The 20,440-nt window shown below is 46.4% G+C and overlaps 1 protein-coding gene across 1 annotated transcript in view; it reads left to right on the top strand.

Annotated features, from left to right (window-relative positions):
* The window catches only part of SLC7A1 (solute carrier family 7 member 1), a 538,789-nt gene that overhangs the window by 345,579 nt on the left and 172,770 nt on the right, over positions 1-20,440 (top strand). The window contains exons 8-11 of the mRNA XM_078657133.1: positions 6,621-6,748; positions 8,025-8,247; positions 17,746-17,885; positions 19,390-19,492. Of these exons, the coding sequence (XP_078513259.1) occupies positions 6,621-6,748; positions 8,025-8,247; positions 17,746-17,885; positions 19,390-19,492 (594 nt within the window). The remainder of the gene's footprint in view (positions 1-6,620; positions 6,749-8,024; positions 8,248-17,745; positions 17,886-19,389; positions 19,493-20,440) is intronic.

Below are 20,440 nucleotides of genomic sequence, written 5' to 3'. Positions count from 1 at the left end.
ATAAAGCAGCCTAACATAGGATAGAAAAATAGGGCCCAGGTTGAGACGGGGCAGGAGTGCGAACAGATATGTCCAGCTCACCGAGTCGAACGCTTTATTAATATCAGCAAGCAACAAAGCAGCCCGCTCGCCCGTGGCCCCCATAGCCTCTATCGCGGCCCACGCACGCCGAATATTGTGGCGTGTAGCCCTGCCAGGCATAAAGCCCGATTGATCGGGGTGTACTAGTTCCGTTATATACGGAAGCAACCGATTCGCCAGGGCCTTGGCCAGTATTTTGGCTTCTATGTTAAGTAATGAGATGGGGCGATATGAGTCATGCCTATCAGGGGGCCTACCCGGTTTCGGGAAAACCACTATCTCAGCATGACGCCAATCAGGCGGCAACCTGCCCTGAGTACGCGCCGCTTCAAGCGCACGCCGAAAGTGGGGCCCTAATTGCGTATGAAATTTTTTATAAAATTCACAGGGGTAACCGCTCGGCCCGAGGGCCTTACCTGCGTTAAGCTGTCCCAGGGCTTCCCCAAGTTCCTCCGCCGTGAGAGGAGCATCCAGGGATTTCCTGGCCTCATCAGACACCGCTTTAGGGGGTAGGTCATCAATGAATTTAGCCACTTCCTCTCCCGATAAGCTATCACACGGAGCATATTGCGTTTCAAAGTAGGTGGCAAAGCTCGCTGCTAGGCCGACAGGGTCCGTAATAACCGCTCCATCCTCAGCAAGAAGACCGGGCAGTGTGTCGGGTTTAATGCTATACTGGCACAGTCTATAGAGCATAGAGCCCGACTTGTCACCCCACTGATAAATCCGGCTCCGCGTGGCCAGCCACGCCTGTTTGGCCTCGTCCAGTAGGACTGACGCATAGGATCGCTGTGCCTGGAGAAGTAGCCGTACACCAATCTCATCCCCTCTGCCCCGACTCTGCCGCTCCAGCGTCTCCACCAGTGCCGCAGCCGCCACGATCGCCTCACGACGCCCACGGCGAGCCGCAGTGGTCCAAGCAATATCCACCCCTCGCACCGTGGGCTTCAAAGCCTCCCACACCACTACTGCGTCAATGTCCTCAACAAGGTTCTCCCGCCAGTAATGATCAATGACCTCCCGGAGGTGCTTAACATAACTAGGTTGCTGAAGATGCCACGAGGACATTCTCCATCTAAAGGGCTGGCGTTTCCTAACGAGTTCTACGTCAATCGATACTGGGGAATGATCAGACAGTCCCCTCTGCAAAATCTCCACCGCACGCACCCTACACATGCACACCCGGGGAACAAACACGTAGTCCAGGCGGGAAAAGGAACCATGCACAGCAGACACAAACTTATATTCGCGCGCAGCAGGGTGCATATGTCGCCAAGCATCAATCCAGCCCATTCCATCACACATCGCTCGCAGCCTAGTAGAGGGAGGGGAGGGGGGTTCAGCCCGCCCAGCTCCCGGCGCCCCCTGCGGTCCATACATACGTCCATCACCTCGTTCCAGTCACCCCCGACCACCGCCAGGGACTCCGGGATATCCCCCCACACCTGGAACAGTCTCTCAGCTAGGGCCCACTGCAGGGGGGGGGGGGCATAGACACTCCCAAGGACCACGGGCTCCGTACCCACCCTGCCTTTGACAAACAAATAACGACCCTGCGGGTCAGCCCACATCTTTTCGTGTACGTACGCCACCCTACGATGGATTAGAACAGCCACCCCTCTGGACCCCCTGGTAAAGCCAGCATGGTATACCTGCTGATAGCCCAATCGCTGCAGGCTGAGCGCCTTCGACCCCATCATATGAGTCTCCTGAAGCAGAAGCACATCTGCAGCGGCTCTTTTCCCCCAGCGCAAGACAGCCCCACGTTTCACTTTGTCTAACATCCCCCTTACATTCCACGTAACCACTCGTGGAGACTCCACTGGAAGTCCGTGTACAGTATCAGCCATAGTCAGATGGAGTCCACCAGGAAGGCCCCCCGTGTCCACACCACCCACCACTCAAAAACATCCGCATCCTCCTAGAAAGCATGTGCATCTCCCCCCTACCACCCCAGAACTTAGAAACTTCAGGGACAGCAACTGCCGTTCCTTCCTTTACTGTCCATTCCCCCAACCCCCCCCTACACCTCACAGAACTATGAAGCATCTGTCGCGGCATGGGCAGTCCCAAGCCCAAAACAGAGGGCCCAAGACCTACCATGCCAATGGATCCCAACACCCTTAAACCCATTGTCGCCCCCCCCCCCCCCCCCCCCCAAAACCAACTCCTACAAGGGTAGGAGAGGGACAGCCCCCAATCGGCTGTACCCGAGCCTGTTTCCACCACCCCACTCAACTCATCGAACACAGTCTCGAGAATACTCTGAGGCATCAGGAAGGCGTCCAGTTCGCCGGGCCGCCGCCCTTACTTCTCCCCTCCCCGGGAGCCACACCATCAAACCAGGAGCACAGAGTACCTGAAAGTAGCAATGTCACTTCCCAGAAAGGTCTGAATCTTCGGTTCTGCTGCCTCCCTGTGCACCAGAGGCAGAGGCCGACCGCTTTCGTGATCTAGATCTCCGGTGCCTCTTACCCTTGGACGGTTGATCACTGCGTTCCGGCGAGGAACCCCTCGAGGACCCCGGATTCAGTCCCGGCTGGGCATGTGGCCTGAGCGCCACCGTTTCATCCGTCCAGCGAAACAAATCTTCCGGAGAATCAAAAAACAACGTTTTGGACTGGAAAATTACTCTCAGACGAGCAGGGTACAGCAGGGAGTATTGGAGACCCAGACCACGGAGCTTCGCCTTGGCATTCATGAAGGACTGTCGCCTCTGCTGCACGAGTTTGGTATAGTCAGGGAATACCATGATCTTGTGGTTTTCATATAGGATGGCATCCTTGGACCTTGCCTCCCTCAGAATAACGTCGCGGTCATGGTAGTTCAACAGTCTAGCAATCACTGCCCTGGGCCGCTCACCCTCCGGCGGCCTCTGGGTCAAGGCGCGATGTGCGCGTTCAATGACGAAGCATGTGGACAGGATCCCCGGAGGAAGCCAGCTCAGCAGCCACTGAGTAAGGAACTGTTCCATGTTCCCCTTCTCACAGCGCTCCGGAAAACCAACAAATCGGAGGTTGTTGCGGCGGGCGCGACCTTCTGCATCCTCAGCCCTAAGCGCCAGATTCTTCTGCACCGATTCCACCACCGCCAGTCGTTTCTTCAAGGACCCAACATCGTCCTCCACCACAGAGATTCTGGATTCCGCCTCGGTGATCCGCGCCACAGCGTTCCATAGGTCTTGGCGTATCAGGGTAACATCCGCGCCCACCGCGCCGATTTTGGCGTCAAGCATATCCCTGGACTGGGTGATGGCGGCCATGAGCGCGGTATTGTCTGGGGGGGGTGGTTGTTGTTGACCCCCACCCGACGGGCCCGGACCTCCAGTCGGTCCCGTGAATTTGTCGATGGTCGGCTGCTTGGTTTGGCCGCCGCCCCCTCCTCGGGTCATGATCGCAACCTGCCCGCGGGCCACCAACAGTCAACACAGGCGTGGCAGTATGGGGTCTCCCACGTCCTCCGTACAGCCCAATGGGGACCCCTCCAGCCGATCACGTCCCACCACCAGATGCGTGCACCCGGACACCCCTCTATGGTCGCAGTTCAGGAGATGCAGAGCAGGCCTCGGGAGTCACCCCCACTCCACCTGTGGCCCGTAAGTCTGTTAGCGCAGCGAATGGGCTCGTTCGCCCTCTTTGCACCTGTAGGCCTGCCACCACTACCAGCAATGTCTGGGGGTCCAGAGGGGGGTACTCACGATGTGCCGCCCGCCACAGGGTCCGCCAACCGCTGCACCGCTGTGAAATGGTCCTCGAATGCAGAGAAGCAGTGGTGGGGCGTCCTCCAGTCCCGGGATCGGCAACCGCCCACTGCAAGCCCCGGGCGGGAGCCGCGAAACTCAAGGCCCCCGGCTCCGCCGGTCCCGCTAGGCCCCAGCAGCCAGTGGAGCGAGCCTCGCCCCTCCGATGTTATGGCGCCGTGGCCGGGCTCCCGGGGGGGCTGTATCTGCCCTCTCCTGTCCCGCCGGGTCAATTCAGCGCTGGAGAAGCGGCAAGGCGGCCGCGCCACTCAGGTGCCTCCCGGACGGGGAGCGCCAAAATCCAGGTCCCGGCTTCCGACTGCGCACTAGGCTGCACTCTGCTCCCTGCCTCCCCGCCGTGACCAAAGCGCCAGAATCGCCGACGACCGCACCGGAAGATGTCCGGTGCTCTCAGCGGTAATCGCCTCACTTGGGGAGCGTCGTAGAGGCTCGGGGACAGGATAACTGGACGGATATGTCACGGGCAAGCGGGAGCTCTAAGAAGCTGCGACCGCCATTGCCGCTCTCGTAGCCACGCCCCCTTGAAGGTTCTTTTTAACCCCTAATTTCTCCATTATGCCATTGCCTGTAGTTGTTTATAGCATTAGTAAAGTTACATGTTTAGTTTTGTCCTTTTTTACATGTAAAAACTTTTACCATTAAAAATTAAAAACAACATTAGGTCACTATCCTTTATTTATAACATTTTACACAAAATTGTGAGTTTGCACATCAATACATGTAAAAAAGGACAAAACTAAACATGTAACTTTACTAATGCTATAAATGTAACATTTGGTAGATTTATAACTATTCACTTTACAAAAAACAAAATTAATACTTTTATAATTTGAAAAAATATAAACAAAAAAAAGATTTACATTTGCAACACCAAAAGGTCAAACTTTTCTATTGCGAGACCTATTGCATTTTCAATGCTTGTTTTTTTCTGTGGCAAAGAGGGTGCAGAGCAGTGCAGTCTGATCTCTACTGTCAGAAAAAAGCAACCACGTCCATCTGTTTCTGATGCAGGTGCGCCACCTGCTGGTCGAGAAGCCAATATTACATTAAATCCACGTACACTGTACGGTTTACGTACGTGCTATTTTTGTACATAGATTTTCCGTTTGTTCTGTTGACAGACACGCGTAGGCCTGTTAAGAACTTTTGGTTTCCATTTTCAGGACTGATAAAAATATGTTGTGTGTCCGAACTTTTTCTATATTTCTTTTCAAAGTGATAAGAAGAAAGCCGTGCATCTCCCAACCTCTGATGAGTCTGGCATTACCCAAGAACTTTGTTTTTCTTTTTTTGCAGTTTTATAAAGCACAAATTCGACCCAAAGGTATTGGAGCACTTTAAAAGAGCACCAGTTACACTACCCAAGAGGCAATTCCATTTGGTTTTATTTTTTTAGGCACGGTGAGATTAAGCGACTTGCCCAGAATCACAGCATGTTGAACCATGTGGGCGGGGTCATGCCGGGGCTCAGCACCAGCCTTTCTAACAAGCATTTGCAAAGCAATAGGTCTCGCATTATTAAAGTTTGAGCTATTGGCATTGCTAAATAATGCAACACCAATAGCTTAAACTTTAATAATGCGAGACCTATTGCATTGCAAATGCTTGTTGTTGATATAATCCAGAATAGACTGTCTGAGTTGAAACATAAATCTAAAAGAGAATATTAAGTATTGGAAAAATTGAAAAGTAAATCATAAAAACATAGCAATTAATTCTCATTTTGTAAAGTAATTTTAGTGCGCAGATAGAGTTCGTAGGGCTCAGAATTCCTAACCATAAAATGAATTGTAGACATGTGGAAATCATTTTAAAGTTCATACATTTTCATCGCATACGAGTTGTAACAGTATGCTTTGTAAATGGATTTAAAATTGAATCACTATACAATGCGTTGTACATGTCTGCAAACCACATCGCTGATGAGTGTGCTGGTTTCCATGTGATGACGGATATCTTCACCTCTTATCAGGAGAGGTGTTCATAACATCGCTTTGAGCATCACTTTTTGGGAGACGTGTTCCCTTCACCATTTCTGATCATCATCATCAACACTAATCCTCTATGGTTCCAGGAATAGCGTGTCACTCGCAGAAAAAGCGCTTTGACGCCTCATCAGGGTTAGTAAGCACTATATAAATGCAATTACAATACAATACAATCACTTGCTTGGAGTAGTGTTCCTTACATCTTTTTTATGGATCACCTGACCCTCACTCAGGAGTCTTCTTTGCTTCCCCACTCTAAAGAAAAGTGTTAACATCTATTCCAACATATTATTTACCCCGCCCTCAGAAGAGGTGTTCACTTCAGCCTCTCTATGATGAGTTCTTCGCTTCACACTTTTCAAGGAACGCTTCGCTTTGAATTGTTGAAGTAGTTCTATCCTTATTGTTGTCGTTGGACTGCTATTTATATTTTAAAAACATTCTGTATAAAGTGTATTTATTTTAGTTGTTGATTAAGTAGTTTGTTTTCTCACTTCTTAAACATACAGCTAGGTTTAAACATTTACTGTTGTCATTTTCCACTGCATTTTCAGTGTAATCTGTTGGCAGTATTACGTGTCCCTGATAGCACATTCTGTCCATATCGCATGAATATTTCTGTAACCCAAACTACCTGATAGTGTGGGGATGCTTTAATTCTGGGGGGCAGAATTGCTGGAGCATTCCAGGTTTCGGTAATTATATTGTAAACCTGAAAATAATATTTAGTTAAAATGTTGTCCATTGAGTTGTAAACACTGTATACATCTCTATGTTGGTCTGTTTTTTAGTCACACTGCGGCAGAAGAGTGGAGTTATGGTACCGGCGGATTTATGCCCTTTGGTTTCACTGGTGTTCTGTCTGGTGCAGCAACGTGTTTTTATGCATTCGTTGGCTTCGACTGTATCGCAACTACGGGTAAGGACACATTTAGACTAGTGGAGCTCAAAGCACTAGTTTGTAAATTCCTTTTGTACCACTTTGTAAAATCTGAAGGTTCATGCAAACACGTTTGTTGTCTTGTTTTTTGGTGTAAATGTTAAGCCCATTTCTATCTACAGCATCCTCTGAAAAAAATATGCGCTAAATCAGTTGTAGAACAGGGAACATAATTTCAATTGCTGTATTGCTTATAAAAACATAATTTTGCCTCTAAATTCAAATATTTCCAAAAGTGTCCATGAAAAGCTATAATTTACCTGCTGCCCGGGAACATTTGGGCACGAATTCCTTCTATGCTTTGTACATCTCTGGAGTATACCAATGTCTCATAAGGGGTTTTAACCAGGATTGTGCAAAATGTGCGTAATTTCACAAAATTTATGTAAAATGACAAAATGCAAATCTGACACCTAGTTTCTCATTTTAGTGTGAAATATGCAGGACTCATTTCGCCCAAAAAAATAATGCAAAAACCGAGAGTGTTGTAAAAAGCTGCTAGAGCTGTGGTCATTTGCGTTCTCCAGTGCTCTAAATTTGATGTTTACCCGAACGCACTTGCGCTATGTGGCTTAATGGTGTCATTTCAGTAACTTCGTGTAACTAGCCTAAGGTGAAATGCTGGAAATTACGGGAGGCTACATGGGTGTACGTACATTTCACTGAAGGCTACTTTTAACAGTAGGAGTGCTGTGTTGAAGGATTCGGGCAGTGTCTGTCATTTAATCTGAACACTATGCATGTCTGATATGTATCTTCACCTCTATTAAATATAGAAGTCTGTTCTAGATATGTGCTATGTTATGCAGATTTGTAGAGCTGAGAGTATCCTGCCACTGAGCTGATGTGAGCCTCGACAAACCTAGGGCCTAGTGGCACTACTTGAACCTTCAGCTTCTTGCTGAATTCAAGAAATGAGGAGGAGGCTCTTCTGTGTAGCGTCAGTCTTTCCATGCTTCAGAGCGATGAAGGAGAAGTCTTGACTGCAGGACCCGGTTTGTGCAAGTAGGAGTCCGGAAGGGTAGAGGTGCCTGGAAGGTTTGTGAAAGCAGATGCGATTGTTGACGTATGCTGGATCAGTGTTATGTAGTACAATAAAAGTGTGGCTGAGGAGTTTGAATTGTGCTAGTTTATGAATGAGTACTAGTGCAGCTCCTTCTGGTGTGTTATGTGGAATTTGCCTAGTTTCATAAGGAAAGGGATATTTTTCAGAGCGATTTACTCCTATTAATTTACCTTTTTTTTTCTTTTCCAGGAGAGGAGGTCAAAAACCCTCAGAAAGCAATACCCATTGGAATTGTAGCATCACTGCTGATCTGCTTTGTTGCTTACTTTGGAGTGTCGGCTGCCCTCACACTCATGATGCCCTACTATCTGCTGGACAAGAATAGCCCTTTGCCTGTGGCATTCATGTATGTGGGATGGGATGGTGCTAAATACGCTGTGGCTGTTGGTTCTCTCTGCGCCCTTTCTACAAGGTAGGTCTTAAAATTGTTGTTGAATTTTATTTACACAAGTTTTCTCTGCATGTTCTGATTGATATACAAAAGACCACCACCTTGCCAAGGCTAAAGTGGCTACCAAACACATATTACTAATCCCATTCACAGGCATCTGGTCGTACTCAATATTTTTCCGCATGCCCCACTCTTACATAGCTGTCAATATGTTCTCAAACCTGTGGAATGTCAATAAGTGAGTCCCATTTGTTCTACGTAGATGCTGTTTGGAATAAGTTACAGGATAAAGGGTTCTAGTGCTCTCCGCTCTACTGAGGCTGTCATCATGAGTCTTATACTAACGAACTGATAGATCACTTCACGTAAAATTCACTTTATATCTTTGTGTACTACCAGGCTAAATAAAAACAGTTTTGCAGCATGAATCTTTCTGGATTCACTATGCTGTGCATTATTCCGCGGTCTAGTGGTTGGGTCAGGAATCTTAGTCTTTTTTTTTTTTTTTTTTCGTAGCCCTGGTGGGAGTCGACGTCCCACCTTCTGGTGTTCTTCCTGTGATGTCGGCACGCTTCCTGCGGAAGCTCCCACCTTTAGGCGCCATCTTCAGATTCTTTTTTCCGCCGTTAGGTCTGGATCGTCACCGAGAGGTTTCAGAGTTTTTGGGGGAAAGAAGAAGGAAAAGACTGAAATCTACCGAAAAAGATTGGAGAATTCATCCAGGAACAAGACCACTGAGCCGGGACGACGAAGAAGGAGGAGAACGTCGAAGTCAACGGAGAATGCGCACACAGGGGGTGAATGCGCACACAGGGTGCCCCTGCGTGCAGGAATGGACAAAACCCCGTTCAAATTCTGCCGCAATTGCCACCACAAATGCGCGCAGAAGGACCAGCACCCGGTTTGCAACCTCTGCCTGCCGGTCAACCACGAAAGCAAGGATTACAACGCCTGCTCCGTCTTCACCCTGAAGACTCTCAGAATTAGAGAGAGGCAGAGGATAGCCAACCATAACATGCAAGGGAAAGGCCAACCGCCGTCGCTTCGGGACCTGGGCCTCTCCTGTGACTAAGAGGACAATATCGCCGAGGGACCAGATGACTTCACGTTCGTAGAGACAGATAAGAAAACTACAAAAGAGGTAGGAGAGACGTCGACCTCTAAAACCCTGACAGACTCTCGAAAGCCTGAGTCAGACTCTCGAAAAACAGAGTCGAAGTCCACGAAAGGAGCACTGGTGCAGAAAATTTCGACAGCCGCAGCTGCATTCAGGGACAAACAGCCCAGCGGATCCTTCGAAAAGGACTCCCAGACGATGAAAACACAAGAAAAGCCTAGGTCGTCGAAGCACGCCCCTGAAAAGGAGCACTCTACGCCGAAGGAAAAAGACCCGGAGGCTTCTTCGAAGTCAAAGTCAAAGTCGAAGAGATTGTCCGAAATACTGGACGCCGAACAGGCCGCCGAGATGGAAAGGAAAATAAGGAGGCTCGAGGCCGAAATGGATAACATCCTGCAAAGGAAAAGAGAATTCGACAAACGGATGAAGAGGTTCACCATCTAGTCAAAGCCGGCGACAACGATAGTCGAAGTCGAGGACGAGGAGGAGTTCGACACCGAAGAGCCGCCGAAAACTCCAGAGCCACAGGAACACCAAGAGGAAGAGGGCCTATACTATTACGAGGAAGACCAGCGCACGAGTTTGGACTCTGTGTCCTCGGTGGCGCAGGACCTGGATTGGCAGGAACTCTACACCGAAAGCCCGGAAGAGGCCGTGGTATCCTTCGAGGCCTTCACCGCCAGATGACATTGGGATCTACAACATGGTCATCAGGAACGCGGCAACAGCTTATGGAGTGAAACTGGAGGAAGAAAAACCAAAAGCATGCTTCCTCCAAGAGACCCAGCTCCCCACTTAAACCAGGAGTCAATTCCTCCCCATGCTACCAAGTGTCCTGGACCAGGGGAGGGAGGCATTCAAAGAACCAGCAAGCTGCAGGTCTGTCACACCTAGGACAGAGAAGAAATACAAACACTCCTCTAAGGATCCTCCCTACATCCGGGGATCTGTCACAGCTGACTCCATCACAGCAACAGCCAGAAAGAGGGCCAATGTTCCCAAAAACTCTGGCCCACCACCAGACAAAGAGAGCAAGAGGATAGACCTCACAGGAAGGAAAATAGAGAGGAATGCAACAGTACACTGGTGCATTGCCAACTCTAATGCCCTACTCAACAGGCATACGTACCAGCATTGGGACGAGGTCGGACAACTGCTCAAAAACCTCCCTAAGCAGTACCAACAGACGGCAACACACCTGGTGGAGGAAGGCAAGAATATAGCTAACTCATTCCTGAAATCAGCCTTGGATGCGGCAAACACTTCCAGCAGGCTCATGATGATCGGGGTCACAGAGAGAAGGCATGCCTGGCTGAGAATCTCAGGCTTCAAGCCGGAAGAACAGAATAACATTCTGAACACCCCATGCAATGGAGAAACCCTGTTCGGAGCACCAGTGGATGAGAAGCTCTCCCAACTCAAAAAGGAAAATGAGACTGCAAGGTCCATGGGGGCCTTGCAATTCAGAGGTATGAGGAGAGGCACAGCGACACGGAGGCCAAACGGAAGAGGGGGAAACCAGCCGTGAACGTCACATCAGACATTCCAGCAGGGCTACCAGGGCGACAACCAGGCACAGCAGGGCCAGCAAAAACAAACCTGGCAATACCAGCCTCGGGACCAGTCCTTTCGCGGGAGGGTGAATGGACGAGGGCAAACGAAATGAGGGGGCCAGCAACCCACCTCAAAGTGACTCCGCACCACCAAGCGTGCCCACCCACACAACACCTCTATGAAAGGGGCACAACAAAGTCAACAAAAAAGGGTTACACGGGCTAAAAATCAACTAACATGTAACACCAGTAGGGGGCAGACTAAAACATTTCCTCCAACATGGAACAAAATAACAGACAAATGGATACTGAACATTATACAGTTCGGATACTGCATAGAACTGGAAAAGAAAACGTCAAACAGGAAACCAAAAAGGGGGCTCAGCAAAAGAACTAGCGCTACTCATAGAGGAAGCACAAGAACTCCTCCACAAAGAAGCCATAGAAACAGTACCTTTCAAGGAAAGAAACAAAGGAGTGTACTCGAACTACTTCCTCGTACCAAAGGTGGATGAAACGTAAGACCCATCCTGGACCTACGGTTCCTAAACCAATACATAAGAACACAAAAATTCAAGATGACCTCTTCAAGAAGTCATTCCTCAGATAAGGGACGGAGACTTTGTCCACCATAGACCTAAAAGACGCCCACCTACACATTCCCATGAACAGACAGCACAATCATTTACTGAGATTTGCCATCGACAAAGCACACTACCAGTTCACCGCCCTGGCCTTCGGACTAAAATCCGCACCAAGGGTCTTCACCAAGTGCCTCGCAGCCGTGGCAGCGCACCTAAGGAGGGAAGGGATCCATGTATACCCTTACCTCAATGACTGGCTCATAAAAGTAAGTTCCTACAAACAATGCAAAGAACATGCACAGCGGGTCACAAAAACGCTAACAGAACTGGGATTCTCAATACACTGGGGGAAATCCTCGATGGAACCAGAGCAAGTGAAGATCTTCTTAGGTGCACAGATCAACACCATATAGAGCAAAGTGTTCCCCAGTGACAAGAGAACACTTGCACTGCTGAAGGAGACATGTCAGTACCAGAAGGGGCGAGCTCTGACAGTGAGGTGGATGTATGACGTTATAACGCATACTTTTACTCCGCAGACCATTACAACGCGACTTTTACTCCGCATACCGTTACAACGCATAGCGCCTTGGGGCGCTGGATAGTGGTAAGTATAATTTACTATTCTAACTCCAGTCCCCGTGGACCCTAGGGAAGGTGTTGGATAGTAAATTATACTTATCCCCTATCCTAGAGCGCCCCCCAGCGCAATGCGTTGTAATGGTATGCGGAGTAATGGTCGCGTTGTAATGGGTCTGCGGAGTAAAAGATCCGTTGTAACGGGTGTATACCAGTGAGGTCAGCGAGCAAGATGATGGGGATAATGGCGTCCTCCATACACCTAGTCCCCAATGTACGGCTACTCATGAGACCATTCCAGGAATGGCTGCAACAACAATGGTCACAAGCTACAGGGAGTTGGGAAGATCTAGTGGTTGTAACACACGCAGTGCAAGACAAGACAGCGTGGTGGAACAAGGAGAACATAACAAAGGGGAAGCCTTTAACACCACGAAACCCAACTGTGACCATCACCACAGACGCATCCCAGAAGGGATGGGGAGCACACATGAACCAACTCAAGGCGCATGGCCTGTGGACTCCAACAGATGCGATCAGGCACATCAACTACCTGGAACTAAAGACCGTGTTCCTCGCCCTAAAAGCCTTCCAGAAACAACTGTACGGGCAGAGAGTGTTGATACAGACCGACAACACCACAACGATGTTCTACATCAACAAACAGGGAGGAACACAATCAGTCGCACTATCCAACCTAGCGCAGGACATATGGAGATGGGCCATCCCACTCAAAATAGACCTACTAGCTATACACCTACCAGGGAAGGACAACGTGGAGGCAGACAGACATCGTCATCCTATGAGTGGGAGCTCAATGCGCAAGAAACACAAAGGCTATTCAAGAAGTGGGGGACCCCAAAAATAGACCTATTTGCAACACACCAGAATGCAAAATGCCGATACTTCGCATCCACGCAACCAGGGAAGCAATCACAAGGGAATGCCCTATGGATAAGCTGGTCGAAAGCATTTGTCTACCATTCCCCCCCGATACCACTGTTACACAGGGTACTCCGCAAATGCAGAACCAGCAACATGACGCTAATTCTGGTGGCACCACAGTGGGCCAGGCAGTCATGGTTCTCACAGATGGTGGAGATGGCGCAGGGCCCACCTCACAAATTCGGGAAAGGAAAGGACTTACTCTCCATGCAAAACGGAGAGGTACTCCACCCAGAGCCAGAGAGCCTCTGCCTAGCGGCATGGCTCCTGAAGACATAAAGTTTGCACACCTGAAACTGCCGGAGAGCACACTGCGGGTGCTACGAGAGGCAAGAAGACCTATCACACGGAGGTGCTATGTGGCAAAATGGAAAAGATTCACACAATGGTGTATCAAGAAAAAACTGCACAAGAAGATGACAAAGGAATCAACGGTGCTAAAATATTTAACACACCTGCTCAAATCAAACCGAAGTTCCACCTCGCTGAGAGTACACCTAGCAGCGATAGTAGCCTACACAAGAGGAGAGACAGGAAAGAGCTTCTTCACATCACAAGTAGTAAAAAGATTCCTTGAAGGGGCTAAAATGATAGCACCACCCAAAAGGATGCCACCACCGGCATGGAACCTTAATTTAGTCCTAACAGAGCTTATGAAGGCGCCTTTCGAACCCATCCATAAGGTCTCACTACACATGCTCACAATAAAGACTCGCTATGCAGGGTAAGCGAGCTGCAAGCGCTAACACTACAAGAACCCTACATTCAAATACACAATGACAGGGGCGTAATGAGAACAGACCCACACTTTATGCCAAAGGTGGTGTCAAGGTTTCACATGAACCAGACAATGCAAATACCAAGCTTCTTTCAGAAACCATCCACAAGCGCAGGGAGGGCACTGCACACTCTGGATGCTAGGAGGGCAGTAATGCATTACATGGAAAGCACTAAAGAGCACAGGAAAACAAACAGTTCTTTGTGTCGTTCGTAAGCAGTTTCCTGGGTAGACCAGTAACAAAGGGCACCATCGCACGATGGATCGCACAAACAATACAGTTCTGCCACAAGCAGGCAGGTCAAGAACTAACTGAGGGGGAACAATGCCACTCTACCAGGAAAAAGGGAGCAACAGTAGTCTTCCTGGCTAACCCACCCATTCAAGACATATGCCTGGCGGCAACATGGGCTTCAGTGCACAAATTCACTAAGCAGTACTGCGTGGATTTACAAATGAACAAAAAAGCACAAGTAGGACAGAAAGTGCTTCAACATATATTAAAAAACCAACGCTCATCTTCCACTCAGCCGCCACAAACATAACAAACTGCTACAAAGTCTATGCACAGCATAGTGAATCCAGAAAGATTCATGCTGCAAAACGAATAGTTTCTTACCTGTCTGTGTAGTTTTGCAGCTTGAAGATCTTTCTGGATTCACTAGCGAACCCACCCACCTCCGCCAGAAAGATGAGGCAGGAGAGGAAGGTGGAAATAAAGGCACAATATACTAACCGACACCCTAAGAGACAAAGTGGAATTAATTTAATTTCAAGGAAGAACTTGAAAACATCACAAAAGGATTCACGAATACAACACAAAAACAGGGAAAAAAAGAATCCGAATATGGCGCCCAAAGGTGGGAGCTTCCGCATAGTGAATCCAGAAAGATCTTCAAGCTGCAAAACTACACCGACAGGTAAGAAACTATTCGTTGTGTAAAAATCACAATGCCCCCAATTTACCTATTGTAGAAATTCAGTACCTGTTCAAAGATGGTCAAAAACATAATCATAGGTTTCCGTGATAGCCAAGTTCCCAATAAAAGACTGTAACACAAACTTTGTTGTTCACATTTTGTTGATTCAAATCCTAACATAGCTATGCGCCTATTCTGGATGTAAAGTTGTATCCCAGACCATTATGCTGTTTCTAATAAGAAATCTTTACTGTTCAGTCCCCACTAAAAATAATACCTTTAAATCAGTTCACACTGGTCATGTGCACCTCATGAAGTGACCATGGTGCGCAGATTTCTACTAGCCATAATGTCCACATATGTTGTAAGTTCCACAGACTGTCTGCTTTAATAAACTACTCTTCATTGTCCCTGAGCTTTGCAAAGCATATCGTGTGCCACCTGAAACAGTTAAAAAATACTAATACATGTTCGATGGACCTCCAAAGTGTAGTGCTCCACAACTAATAATCCATTAAGCTTCTGTCAATGTAAAACTAAAATGCCGCCTTGCAAAAGTCTATAAATCGTTTCTTTCTGTGAACACAAGTGACTACAGTCAGCTTTAGTTACCTGGAGTCATCCATTTCCCCCCTTTCTCATTTTATGGAACTCCGGACTTTGGAGATCATCCTGTAAACACACAGTGCATTCATCTCATTCTCTGGATACAGTCCTACATGCATCAGTCTATGGGTCAGAGGAGGAGAGCCAGGGCCAGATCTAGGGCGTTGCAACAGGTGCATCCACACATGGCGCTGTCCACGGGGTGGCGCTCCGTGTTTAGAATTAACACAGGTTTAGAAAGCACCTGCTGCAGAGTTCCTTGTGTTTCCAGCAGTTTTCAGGCAGCAGTGAACATGTCAAGATGACTCTTGTGATTAATGTTCCTGCTGGAGAGAGATCTTTTGTCTAGTGGCAGTTTCCACTCATTACTAACTAGCACAAAGGGTTAATATACCTGCTCCAAAGAACATGTACCTTGCAAGTCACTGAATAGTATTTTATGTGGGTTCCTTGATGGGTTACTGCTTTTGTCACAGCGATCTTTTTGTTACTTGCAGTTTACAAGTTGCCACCCTAATATAGCACAGTGAGCAATGAACTGTCATAAAACAGTTGCATGCAAACTTGGTTCATTTACTTCTCTAGACCACTCTTAAAATATACTGCCCACTAATATTCATGAGATGTAACCCCTGCACCGTGTAATCCTCGTCTTATATGCAACATTTCCTATATACTGGTTTACACATGTATGGTTTATTGGCTTGTATAATGTGTGTGATGAAAAGTGCTATGACACCCTAGACTGGTATGAGAATTATTATCAAACAAATGAAAATGCATGTGAGAGAGGGGCTATGGAGAGATGAGGGGAACTGTTAGAGCGTGGAAGTAAGGGAATTTGTGGGAAAGGAGTCTTTTTTTGGGTGAGGGCCCTCCAACAAAGGATGCCCCACTGGGCACCACCAGATCTAAAGCCAGAGAGCCACCTCTACTGTGCATCCTGATGGTTCGGCTAGAAACCGTGCATTTGACCAAAGTAGACACATCCTTTGTCATTCGGAGTTTGTGGAAGTATATGCATAAACGAGCTTGGGCATCACTTTGAATTGTAAGCAATTCCATGAGGCTTAGTTATGAAAAGGCATGTTCAGGGAAACTTGACAACCCTAGATCCTGACCTCTAACCCTCTGGCGTTTTAGACCGCAACCTCACATTCTTTCTCCTGCCTGACATGCAGTCTCTTTCCTCTCCTCACCAACCGAATATTCTTGATGTGACAAAGTGCATCCGCACATGCAGACATTAAAACATTCTGCACTTACAGGCACACATTTGTGCACGCTTGCACACAGAACAATATAGAGGAACATTTTGTTAAATGCTGTCTCAAGGAATCTACAATTAAATGATATATGTGGACTTAGGGTGAAAAATAGATACCTTTGATCCATTATACTGGAGACAGCCCTGCCAGGTTACTATTCTTAGACAACTAAAGTTGCTTAACAATGCAGCCCATTTTGAGCTTTTCAAGTAGTGCAAAAGATAGGTTTGTATAATTGATAATACTGGAAAACCTCTATCTTTAGTCAATACAGAGAGGTGGTCTGTGTATTTCTTACCAGTAAATATTTCTCCAGAACCCCATAAATTATATGATTGTACTAAGAACTATCAAATCTAGTTAATTTTTTGCGATGTTTACAAGAAAATATATATATATATTTTTTTTTTTAAAGGTGGGGACTCTTTACCTTCACCATCTTAGATGTGGGTTGGTGCCTCCCCCTTTCCGACGCTGATCGTACTCTTTCCTCAACTGTGGGTTGATGAAAAAGTCTGCACATTTTCCAGGGTTGGAAACTACTGGCAAAATGTTAAGAATTTGTGAATGCCTCAAATGTCCAACTTTTTTAGAGTTCAACTTTTGCACTGTTCTCCCCCTTCCCATAAGAACCATTTCATTGACTTCTCCTCTGTCATTCACCCTTTCTTAAACTTACTAAGGTGAACAAGTCGGCCAGATATGTACTTTCCACTTCAGCAATTAATCACCACATGAAAATCCTCATTCTGTGAATCAGAATTTCCCATTTACAAACAGGTACATATTTTTACACCCATAAGTGGCACTTATGTGCATGCTTAAAAATGTTTGAATTTGACACAAAGTCCAGGAAGGCTCAGATTTTGTGATGCTTTGTCATTTCCCACTGATGGTTAGTGTGAGAATCTCCTTAATGGCTTTTGCCTTAGCAGACAAAGGGCAGGTTGTTTACACGAGTTATACATATGTGGCAGAATGAAGGAGGGTGTATTGTGGACAATGAATGTTTGATTTATATGTTTTTTTTTATTCCCCCCGTGATAGCGATTTCTTTTCCGTAAAGTGTTTTTATTCCAGCTTGTCATAGTCAGCAGGGAAGTAACTGGATCTCTTTATGAGAAATTACATAATGTTGAATTAAATGTCTTTTTTTTCCCCCCTTGCAGTCTTCTTGGGTCAATGTTTCCAATGCCTCGGGTCATTTTTGCAATGGCAGAAGACGGGCTTTTATTTAAGGTTTTAGCCAAGGTCAACGAAAGGACAAAAACACCCATCATAGCCACAATATCCTCAGGAGTTATTGCAGGTGAGCCCAGGTGCAATTTGCTAAAGATGTCTGACATAAAACAGACCTTTGTTCTTCCAAGAAATAATCTCATTGACCTCTTACAGTCCTATTGTTAGATGTTGTCCAAGCTGTTGTGCTTTACATAACTTGGTACCACTGTTCGTCACCGTTTTACTATATTAGTTACTGAAGAGCTTGAGCGTTTCTCAATTAGATCTTCATCAAAAAATATGAAGAACTTTGTCGCTAGACATTCCTTCCCTAAATTGCAAATATCTGATCTGACATCTAGCTGCAGGATAACAGAATGATTGTCCCTCTGCAGTCAGCCAGACCAAGCCAATTTGGTTAATATTTACAGTACCTCTTCATGGTTCACAATTGAACACTAGTTGAAGGTTCTAGATCAGCAACCATATCAGAACACAAGGAAACCTCCTGTTGTCGTGCAAGAGTCAAAGTGCTGGTTACGATCACTCGCAGAACTTGTCAAAGGCTAAGGCTATTGAGTGCCCATAGTCCAAGCTTGAGAGTACAGCAACCTGATTTGCTGTCCAGAAAATCACTGAAGATAATATGTTCAAGCAAGTTCAAGTGATTTAGGATCATACCTATAACACCCTTTCATGGTTCACAATGGGACACTAATTGAAGTGTAGTCATAAGGAACTTCTGAAGAACACAAGAAACTCTCACCTTTGGTCAAAATGTCAAAGTATTGGATACAATTATTTTTAAAAAACTAGTCGCATGTGCTTGAATGCCCTCCGCTAAACGACCTGCTGTTCAGAAAACTCTTGAAGATAATGTGTTCATGCAATGCTTCACTGTTTACTTCTTCCAAAGGGCTATGCTGCTGTAGGAATTCATTCCTGTATTTCTCCTCAACTCCCTGACTCAGTGGTGTGTACTGTGGGATTGCGTCACTTTTAACTGCCTTGCTCTCAATCTGACATAGGACCCACTAGCACAGCTGCAGGTATCTAAGGAAGGGCCCTTTTCCACAGAGTAACTCCCTCTAGGGGCTTGAAATCAACAGAAGAAGTGTTCTGCCTCACCCATATGTAGTCACATATGCGGAGTGTAATACATTCTCAAATGTGGTTGTTATGGTACATGGTATGAAGCAGTCCTATATTTAAAAAAAACTAAACAAAAAAAATACACACAATGTTTAACACAATCTAAAAAAAACATACATTTCAGGGGCATTACATTCACTTCAAAGGTTCTTTTCTGTCTAGTTTTGCTATTGCATTATATTGAATTTGTGGTACAAATTTCCTCCCATCATATGCAGTTTTGGCTATTTTATTTTGCTTTAAAATATAACTAGCATGTTTATAAAATGTCAATTGTCAACACTTTCAATGTGATATGATTGTTGCAACTTTTTAGAAAAATACAGAGCCAAAGTACTTGAGGAAAACTTAGCCCATCTGCAAATCATGCATATTAATGCTTAAGCTCGAACAACCTATAACTATAATTGACCAAAATCAACTTTCTTTTTCCTCTACAGCTATTATGGCATTTCTCTTTGATCTGAAGGATCTTGTTGACTTGATGTCCATTGGAACTCTGCTGGCTTATTCTTTGGTGGCTGCTTGTGTTCTGGTTTTAAGGTATGCTATTTCAAATGTGTTGGCTTATTTTAAGAAAGGATGTGCAACACTGAGGTGACTGTCCTACAGATTTAAAGCAGTAAACTCTACTGTAAATAGATCCATGCTCTTACCAATACACTAAATTAAACAAGCCCACAGCACTAAATTAACCAATAATATAAATGTAAAGCTTATGATGAGCCACATTCCAATCTATATTCTTTTTCAGTCGACTATATGCAAATGGCCTTGGTGCACTGTTCTAGTTGGTGCAATCCAGTCCAAATAAATTCAGTCATTTCACCTATTGTGTTTATAATCTTACTGTGCCATAGGATTCAAACTTCATCTCACTGATAAAGCCAAAAAAAGGAATAGCCAATCATGATTGCTTGTGCTCCCGTTCAGAGAGAGGATGCGGCTTGGAAGTTCAAGCAGGACGGTTTCTTTTAGAGCGGGGCTAATTTTCAAAAGAAGGGCCAGTTGCCTCAATCGTTCATTTAAAGCGTTTCACATCCCTGTCTGATTACCGAGGCCTAGCCACCAGCAATGAAGTGATGTAGATGCACAAGACACCAGGCAGATTCTTTATCCGGTGCCCAGGGCCGGACTGGCGTAGCGGGCACCGGGTGTTTCTATGGTGGGCCAGAAGGGTGGTGCCCGGTTTTGTACCAGTGGGGGCAGTTTTTGTTGCTAGGGGTCGGTTTTGCCGTAGTGCTGCAAAATCGGCCCCTTATAAAAAAAAATTAAAAAGTGCAGCCGCAGTGTTCCAGCCCTGGCAATTACGTCTCCCCGCCCCCACCAAACGGTTAACTGTTTGTGCTGTCATGTTTTTTTTCCTTGTTTTTCAAATTCTATACATTGTGTCCTTGTTGTGAAGTTAGAATCTGCTCTGCATTGCTATATCCCTGCTGCAAGTTATTAGTGCCAGATTTATCTGACTCTTGGTGTGCCTTCTCACCTCTG

The sequence above is a fragment of the Lissotriton helveticus genome, chromosome 8, assembly GCF_964261635.1.
Source record: "Lissotriton helveticus chromosome 8, aLisHel1.1, whole genome shotgun sequence".
NCBI lineage: Eukaryota > Metazoa > Chordata > Amphibia > Caudata > Salamandridae > Lissotriton > Lissotriton helveticus.
The sequence above is the reverse complement of the archived record's forward strand: the minus strand, read 5'-3'. Positions and strand labels throughout refer to the sequence as shown.